General features: G+C 36.1%; 1 protein-coding gene across 1 annotated transcript; it reads right to left on the reverse strand.

Moving 5' to 3' along the window:
• Positions 1–7,136: 7,136 nt before the first annotated feature.
• LOC124093867 (zinc finger protein 354A-like) lies at positions 7,137–9,213 on the reverse strand. The gene has a single exon (XM_046446407.2). The coding sequence runs from the start codon at positions 9,151–9,153 to the stop codon at positions 8,089–8,091; it is 1,065 nt and encodes a 354-aa protein (XP_046302363.1). The 5' UTR covers positions 9,154–9,213; the 3' UTR covers positions 7,137–8,088.
• Positions 9,214–10,018: the final 805 nt, after the last annotated feature.

Here is a 10,018-nt window from a genome sequence, read left to right on the forward strand (position 1 = left end):
TAGATTTCTTATATATTTCAGATGGCAGGCATTTAGAAGATATAAAACTTGCAAATATTTGCCATATTCTTTGGGTTGTCTTTTATTCTCAGTATCTTTTAATACACAAAGTATTTCAATTTTGATGAAGTCTGATTTATGATATACCTAGGAAATTCATCTAATTCTAGGTCATGCAAATCTTCAGCTATGTTTCCTTCTAAGATTTTTTAGTGTTAGCACTTACATTCAAGTTTTTTTTCACTCAAAGTTAATTTTGATGCAGTAGGGATCCAGATTCATTCTTTAGTGTATTCAATTGTTTCAGTAAATTAATTGAAGAGATTAAAACAATTGACTCTATATGTGTAGGTTTATTTCAGGGCTCTCTATAAATCTATATATTTAGCTTTATGCTCATACCACATTGCTTTTTTTTTTTTTTTTTTTTTTTAGTTTTCGGCAGACACAACATCTTTGTTTTTTTTTTGTATGTGGTGCTGAGGATCGAACCCGGGACGACGCACACATGCCAGGCGAGCGCGCTACCGCTTGAGCCACATCCCCAGCCCCACCACATTGCTTTGATTGCTATTTTTTAGAAAGTTTTAACTTGGAAAGTATGAATTCTCTAACTCTGTTCTTCTTTAGGATTGTTTTAGCTATTTGGGACCCCTTAAATTCCCTCTAAATTTTAGAGTTTGCTTTTTTATTTTTGCAAAAAGATCATTGGGATCTTCATAGTGATTAATTTGGTGTTGCCATCTTAACAATATTGAATCTTACATTTCATGAATATTGAATGTATTTCTTTAGGTCTTTAATGTCTTTCAGCAATGTTTTGTAGTTTTCAGAGTATAAGTCTTGAACCTCACTGATTAAATTTATTCCTAAGTATCTTGTTCTTTTTGATGCTATTGTATATGAAATTGCATTAATTTCCTATTCAGTTTGATTATTACTAGTATATAGAAATATTTTTTTTTGCATGTTGATCTTGTATCCTACAATATTGCTAAACTCACTTATGAGCTCTATTTGATTCTTATGGAATACTTAGGACTTTATATATATAAAGTCATATCATCTACAAATATAGTTTTATTTCTTTTTTTCCCTAGTTTGGATGGCTTTTCTTTCTTTTTCTTGATTAACTGCTCTGGGTAGAACTTCCAGTACAATGTTGAGTAGAAGTGGCAAAAAATGAACACTTGTCATATTCAGGATCTTTGGGGAGAAGTTTGGAGTATGATGTTAGTTGTGTGTTTTACATAAGAGTCCTCGACCATGTTAAGGAAGTTCCCTTCTATTCCTAGTTAGTTCAGTTCCTTTATCATGGAAGTCTGTTGGAGTTTGTGAAATGCTTTTTCTTCATTGAGATAAACATGTTTTTCTCCATTCACTTTGTTACATTGCATAGATTTTCATATGTGGAAAATCAATCAATGATTTGGATTTCTGGGGTAAATTCCCTCGATCACAGTATACAATCCTTCTAATATGCTGCTAGCTCCATGTTAACTAGGCTGAGAATTGGCTAGCCATAGGTGCAAGAGGCTTCAAATTCCTCTGGCATTTTGTTTTTGACTTCACTATAACTTCCTTAAGTACTTTTCCATAAGGAAGGTCTGTGTCTTGTGGCTCTTTCAGTGTAATCTAGTGTCATATGGACTATTTGTATGGGTGCAAGTTGTGGAGTGCATTCTACACCTTCCAATTAAGTCTAAGTGTCAGTGTGCCCATGTAGTGGCTGGGACTTGCTCAGGTGTCCCTCTGGTGGTACAGCTTTTTGCCTCCTTGCCTTTCTTTCTTGATTGCAACATCCCCAAATCTGTCCTTGGAGCCCAACTTCTGTTGACTGTTTTCTTTCAGGTAATACAGGAAGGTTAGAGGGAGCAAAAATGGAAGAAATGTCCTTCCCCCAGTTAGCCTAACAATCTGGCAAACTCTCCCCCTGCTGGACTTTAGGTCTCTTCCCCACCCACCTGCCCTATGGTGAAGACTGGGTGTATTTCACAACAGTTACTCACCCCCTGCAGATATGATATTTCCATGTGAATCTAGTTGGGTTCCTGGAACCAACTGGAATTCAATCTAGTTTGCAATGGAAGTTTGGTGGAATCCCATAAGACTGTGGGACCCAGCAGGTTCTCACACTTTCAATCTGTTACATACTCAACATCTGGCAATTCATCAAAATTATCATTTAAGTTTTCCCACCAGTTTAAGGCTCCAGTAGTTTCTGCTCCAAACAAATGGATTTCAGCTATTTCTGGGTATGCCTATATCACCAGATTACAGTGTTGTGACCTCAGTTCTCAGAAACATAGAAGTGATTGGGGACACATGGATGCCAGTGATGGGAACATGAGGATAAAGGAATAATTCTATAAAATGAGCCCACTGTGCTGACCCCCACATGCTTTCTTTTCCAAGAAGCAGTTTACCTGAAGCTCTACCTGGCTTAAGTGGACAGGATATGTCACATTCCTCAGCAAACTATCTGTTATCTGCAGGAGAAATGCAGGCCTGAAATAATGTCACAATTTACCTGCGGCCCTTCCTGGATTTAAGAACTTATGGTTAAATATCCAAGTTAGAACTGTCAGCATGGGCCAAGGTGACCTAGAGTTGTCATGGCAGTGGGGACTTGAAAGTCTGATATCAATCTGTTGTCAGTCAAAAGTCAAGAGATGGACTTTGGCAGGACTCTCTGGAAACTTCTGTGGAATCACAAATAAAACTGAAGTATAGGAGAGGCACACTGTCCCCCTTTCCCTTGAGGGTGTCCCCTTTCCTAATCCTAATAAACTCACTGCTTGTTACTCTGAGCAACATGTCTAAAATCTTTCTGATTTGATCACAAGAGTCAGTGCTTCAGGGCTGGGGATGTGGCTCATGCGGTAGCACACTCACCTGGCATGCGTGCGGCCCGGTTCGATCCTCGGCACCACATTCAAACAAAGATGTTGTGTCTGCCGAGAACTAAAAAAAAATATTAAAAAATTCTCTCTCTCTCTCCCCCACTCTTTCTTAAAAAAAAAAAAAAGAGTCAGTGCTTCCAAGGGGGGATATCTTCATGTTGCTTCAGTTTTTTAGAAGGTTCCATTCCTGTAACAGAAAGAAACTGTCATTGATTTTCAGTTTGACCAATTTTTTCTGTCGTAAGGAGGAGCGATGACTTCCAAGATGTTTACATATCAGGGCTGAAACTCTAAGTCCCAATAAGTTTGGAATCAAGGAATTCTGAATGGCAACATAATAACAAAAATCCTTTTAACTGCTCAGTTTAAATGCTGAAGTAAGGAAACAAATTCCAGATGATTAGTCCAGTGTTAATAGGAGGCTAACAGGTGTCTGTGTAGCATTATGCAGAAATGCAGAATACAGGAAGGACAGCCAACACCTTTCACAGAATCTTTTATACTTTGCTTTAATTTTGAATAAAAATTGTTTGCACTTTTATGCATCTACCTAAATTTGTTCTCAACCAAAGTGGTACAATTTTACTTCACTCAACTCAATTAAATGAGTTTTGAAAAAAATTTTGTATTGTTTCTGAGGTCTCATCTGGAAGGAATAAAATAGCCTCCCAAGCAAGATTTTTCAGGAGTAAAGCATCACTCAGAGGGATTTTTCCCCTTATTTTCCCCTCATGGGGCTATTTGTAAAAAAGATGAGGCATTTTAAATCCCTAATAATCTCAATAATAGTAAGAAGAGCTATTACATTTTATTATTGCAGATTTTTTTTCTGGCACTTGAAAATTTGTTTGCAGTTTCAAAATCAGAGAATACCTTTGGTATGTTCAGCTGGTCATTTGTCCTGGAAAGATTGAGGAGATGAAATATAGTGTGGAAGGTCATTACAACTTCTGCTGTGATTATTTTATTTTCATCCGAATTTTTTAAATCAGGAAATTTGTTACATTATCCATTTCTACAGGACAAGTTGAGGAAATCATATACCTCTTAGCTTAGCTATTAGTGTATGAGGGAGTATACATCTGACTAATCATTGTTTTTGATTCTAAATAACCAACTGCATATTGAAGAGCTTCAAAGGATTTTACCTTCATTTAACAGAAACCCAAAGTTTTTAAAATTAATAAAAAATTTTCACTTGAATTTGGGATCCAAATATACACAAATAAAAATAGATAATAGGTTAGATGTCAAGTTAAGTGTTCTTACCAAAAAATATAAAATAGATTATAGCAATCATTGCAAGAATTTAAAATACTGAATTTAATAGTCTCATTCATGAGGCTAACAGTAAGTTGAATTGTTGAAATGGTTGAGACTTGCAAACTCAACTATAAATTAAAGTTGATATGCAGAAAAGGAGAACTTCATGTGTTCCTGCAAGGGAGAGTTGCACTTGCAAGAACAGTCTCCCTGAAGAAAGCCAAAGCTGATCTTATCCAAGGTTCCTGAAGTTCAGTGTCCAGGATTGGTGGATTTTTAGAAGCAGGAGCATTTATGAATAGACAGATTTTTCAACTGTGTTAATGTGGTCACTAGAATAGGCTATTGACTAGTGTCCTTTCCGGAACATGGTTTCTGAAGTGAGGTCCTTGCTGATTGTTGACCAGAAGCATGAAACTGATGATGGTCTTTCAGAAGCTAGAGGTTGGCATTAACTTCCTAACTTTCAGAAGGAGGTCCACTGGAATGAGGCTGACCCTGGTTTTGGAGTGTGTGTGTTGTTTGGACATCTAATTATTAATAATTATTTGTTTACAACTTGGAACTTTGGCCAAAACTTATCCTTTATTTAAGATGGAAAACAAGTACTTTCAATTCTCAGTTCTCTTTCACCATGAAGGATTGCTCAGATCACTTTGTAGAGGTGATTTCGGCTTGTGTTCCTATTTAGGTGATTTAAATGACAATTACAGAGGCAGAAAAATAGCTCTAACTGCTGATTTTTTACTAATTGGAAGAAAAATTTTGAATACATTTAGGATGTCCTGACAGTACAGGATTCAAGTCGTAATCATTAAATATAGGACATCTGTCTGGCAGCCTTATCTGTGGGCCAGATTAGCTTTTTTGTCACTCAACACCCTCTCCTATTTGCCTGGGAAAACCCTGTTTATTCTAATAAATGATTATTTGTCTCCTATTCTTCATCCATGAAGCACTTGCTTGAATTTGTATTTTCATTCATTTATCACTTGAATCACAATAGTCTAAATTTCTAGGCATCAGTCTATCTAGGTTTCTTTAACCTCCTCCTAAATTGATCCTCTATATATTGTTGCTGAACAAATTCCCTTGCTTGATATTAATATAATTTTATTTATTTATTTTTGGTACCAGGATTGAACCCAGAGGGGCTTTACCACTGAGCCACATCTTCATCTCTTTTAAAAATTTGAAACACGGTCTTGCTAAGTTGCTTAGAGCCTTTCTAAATTACTGAGGCTGGCTTTGAACTTGTGAATCTCCTGTCTCAGCCTCCAGAGTCACTGGGATTCCAGGCATGCCCCACACATTTGGATGAATATTAATTTTAGGATAAAACACAAGTTCCTTACCATGACAAATGAGGCCTTTTGTTATGTGGCCTCTGCCTTCTCCTCAGACTTTAACATCTTTTATTCTTCTGCTCACTAGCTCTACACGCAATTTTCCTAAATGTGCCATATTACTCACCTGTACTCTTGCACATGTAGTTTACTTATTTGAAATGCACTTTCACAAGAGTTTTTATCATTCCAAAATTTGGCTCAGGCCTTTATTGCCTCTACAAAGCTTTCTTTGATATCTCCAGGCCCACTACAGCTCTTTTTTCATCCGGTGCAAAATTTTACAACATTCTTGCACTGCAACATATTGTCATATTAAACTGTTTTGTCTGTTAAAACAAGCAGTTATATACTGAGAGATATTTCCATATTCCTTTGATAGTCCCTCAACTCCATTCTCTTCCCCTACTCCATGGCTTCTTGAAAGAAGGTCTGTATCTTTCTTCTTAAAATTTGCAATGTGTAGTATAGTACACATCTCAAAGCAGTGATAAAAAAACAATACTGGGTTGCGGGATGGAGCTCAGTAGTATATAGTGCTTGTCTAGCATGCAGGAGGCCCTAAGTTTGATCACTAGCATTTGGAGGGAAAAACACCAGGTTTATAAAATAATTGATAAAATAATATGACAGTCTATTTGGGCTGCTATAACAAAATATCCAACACTGGGTAACTTTGAACAATAGAAACTTCTCACAGTTGAGGCTGGGAAGTCCAGGATTAAGGTGCTAGTGAGTTGTCTGGTGAGGGTCATCTGGTTCAAAGATGGCATCCTCTGATTAAAGGGCTGAGCAAGTTACACCAGGGTTGTATTTTTTTGGTATTGTTGATTGAACCCAGGAGTGCACTACTAAGCTACGTACTCAACCTTTTTTCAAAAAACTTTATTTTGAGACAGGTCTTTCTAAGTTGCTGAAGCTGGCTTTGAACTGGTGATCCTCCGGCCTTCAGCCTCCCAAACTGCTGAGATTTCAGATGAGGGCCACCTCACCAGGTCTGGGACTATCTTATTAGGGCACAAATCCCATTCACAAGGACTCCACTATCATGATTTAATCACTTCCCCAAAGGCCCTACTTCTTAATATAACCTCAGAGGTTAGAATTTCAACATAAGAATATTTTGAGAAACAGCATTCACCCCACAGAAACATTTTTCGAGATTTTGAGTTGATTAGAGCCTTGCTAAATTACTGAGGCTGACTAAATTTTATTTTATTTTTTTTAGTGCAAAAACCCTCATATTAGCTTTAAAATTGAAATAGTTTCCTGTTTCATATTTAATACCCCTAGGTGACAGATCACAAGATATTAGTGGTATACTTTCATAATAAATGATTTCAAAACAATAATTTTTTTTTTCTTAAAACAAAAATTAGGTGGAAATTTTCAATTCACAGTAATTACTAAATTAGAGACCAGATTTTTCTTTCTCTTCTTTAATAAAATCTTTTTTTTTAATATTTTTTTTAGTTATACATGGACACAATATCTTTATTTTGTTTATTTATTTTTATGTGGTGCTGAGGATCAAACCCAGGGTCTCTCACGTGCGAGGCGAGTGCTCTACCACTACGCCACAATCCCAGCCCCTGAAATCTTTTTTATTATAAATGAAATCCATGCACAAATTTTGACATTAAGACAAGAAAAGGATAAACCGCAGAGACTGAGAGGTAGTTTACAGTTTATTTTAATCTTTTATTTTGGTCCTTTTCATTAAAAATGTATAGTTTCTTTGATTCATTCACTCATATGCTACTAAAATGTTATAAAAAATATCACCAGTGTAGAGTTTGGTGTTTTTATGAGAAAACCAGAGAAATCCCTACCCACTTGATGTTTATGATGATCACATGTGATAACTAGACTACACTGCTGTAGGAAAGAGGAAAATCAAACACCTTTTATTTTACAAATGCCCAAAGTTAGTGTCTCCACTTATGAATTCTCAGGTTATTTTAAAAAGTGACAGGCATGAATGCTTTCCTTTTAGCTATTACATAATCAAGATTTGTCCATGGGATTTGATAGCTAATGGGCACTAAATGATTATAGGCCTTTTCAATATCCATTACATTTATTACATCACTTTGAAGTATGTGTTCTCTGATGAGCTTTGGTTTAAGGCTTTTACACATGCAAATCTACTTTCTAGGGTTCTTCTTCCATATGGATTTTATAGTGATTAGTAAGGGATGACTTGTGGTTCAAAAGTTTCCCACATGTGTTGCACTCATAGGGTTTCTCTCCTGTATGAATTCTCTGGTGTGCAATACGTGAGGAGCTTTGTCTAAAAGTTTTCCCACAAGTATTACATTTAAAGGGTTTCTCTCCTGTATGAATCCTTCAATGTTGAATAAGGGCTGAACTTTGGCCAAATGACATCCCACATTCATAAGGTTTCTCTCCAGTATGGATTTTCTGATGATTACTAAGGGATGAGTTACACCTGAATGTTTTCTCACACTCATTGCATTTGTAGGTCTTTCTCCAGTGTGCATTCTCTGATGCTGAATGAGAGATGAACTCTGCCTGAAGGCTTTCCCACACACTTTACATTTACATTGTATCTCTCAGGTGTGAATTCTCTCATGAATGATAAGAGTTGAATGGGAACTTAAGGCCTTGCAACATTCATTACAATTATAAAACTTCTCACCAGTATGAATTATTCGATGTCTATTGAGTCGTGAAATAGAAGTGAAGCCTTTTCCACATTCATTACATCGATAGGGCTTTTCACCAGTGTGAATTCGTTCATGTTGAATAAGTGATGCACTCTGACTAAAGGCTCTCCCACATTCACCACATTTGAAAGGTTTCTCTCCGGTGTGAATTCTCTGATGATAACGAAGGGATGAACTAGATTTAAAGGTGTTGCCACATTCATTACACAAATAGGACTTCTTTCTGGGATGAACTCTTTGACCAGGAAGGGGTGTGTTGCAACCAGATGCTTTCCTACCTGGATTATATTTATAAGGGTTTTCTCCAGCATGGATTTTCTGATGTATAAAAAGCCCTGACCTTCGGCTGAAGGACTTACCACATTCCTTACATCTATAGGATTTCTCCACAATGTGGGTTCTTAGATGCTTATACAGGGATGTACTGAGAGTGAAGGCTTTCCCACATTCTTTACATATGTAAGGTTTCTCTCCGGTATGAGTTATTTGATGTTGAATAAGAGCTGAACTTTGGCTAAAGGCTTTGGAACATTCTTTACATTTAAATAATTTCTCTCCACTATGATTTTTCTCATGTTTACGAAGGGATGAAGTATTAATGAAGGTCTTCTCACACATACTACATTGATAGCGTTTATCTGCTGTCATTTTTGGCTGATTAGGTAAATTTGAATTATGTTTCAAAGTGTTTCCTTTTTTTTCACATTTTGGTGGTGGTTTCTCTCTGGGAACTATCTGTTGCCTAACAACTACTGACTTTGGGTTGAAGTTCTGGCTAAATTCAACATTTTTATGGCTTCTTTCTACAATTAAGGTTTTTTTGTGGGTGACTGAAACTATCTGAAAAATTTCCTTTTTATCCTGTTTTTCCTCTAATTTGCCTTCATATATGCAAGATTTTTCTGATTTCAAGTCCAAGGGTCCAAGTCCATTCCTTCTGGATCTGTTCATTATCAATCTCTGAAATGAAGAGTCTTGTGTTTGAGTTGACTTTGTGGTCTTATGATGGCTCTTCCATACTGGAGGGGGAAAAAAAAAGAAATTGAAGGTGACTCATGTAATATCACAGAAGTTAGCTCTTTGGATCAAATGTGGAACCAATATATATTGATGTTATTAAAGAAGGTCCTGGTATCTGGCAAAAAATATAGGAAGAGAAAAAAATAGGAGAGTTAGGCAGTATAGGAAAAAAATCAATGGAGTAGAAGTACAAGGTGTGAAAAAAATGAATAAAATGAACCCATTTAAAGAGAGTGAGACAGAAGATATCAAAAGGAGAACATGAGTTAGGAAGTGCAGTCTAGGATCAGAATCCAAAGTGCATGAAGAACTCCTAAAGTATCATCTCAACATTCCTTTTCTTTGTGTAAGTATTCCTGATCTGTAAAGTTTTCTTTCTTTTGTTTTATGCCCAAATTCCTTTGTATCCTTCAGATTGAATTCAAAAGCTAATTCTATGAGTCCTAGCTTGACTCTGAACTTTCATATTCTGTTCCCCTTATCCTAGCACTTACCAGAGTGTTTATACACATACATACCCACATATATATACATATATATACACACACAAATACATACACATACACTATATACACATTGTATGTATATACATACATATTGTATTATGTATCTTTCTATATTTCTCTCCTTATAGATCACTTTACTTTTCTAAGTGTTCTTCATAAGCAGATCAGCACATCCTATCTTCCTATAGATCCTCTTGATAGCAACCCAATTCTACACAAAACTTGTTTTATTAATCTTTCTTAATTATTTACATATTCCTAGTTTATAGAATGTTAGATATTTGTATATG

This window comes from Marmota monax, unplaced genomic scaffold (genome assembly GCF_021218885.2).
Source record: "Marmota monax isolate L192 unplaced genomic scaffold, Marmota_monax_Labrador192_F-V1.1 WCK01_AAM20220418_F8-fsc00188, whole genome shotgun sequence".
Lineage (NCBI taxonomy): Eukaryota > Metazoa > Chordata > Mammalia > Rodentia > Sciuridae > Marmota > Marmota monax.

Bases quoted from the DNA above. Each gene is read 5' to 3' on its own strand.
- LOC124093867 (XM_046446407.2), bottom strand. From the start codon at position 9,153: ATGAACAGATCCAGAAGGAATGGACTTGGACCCTTGGACTTGAAATCA.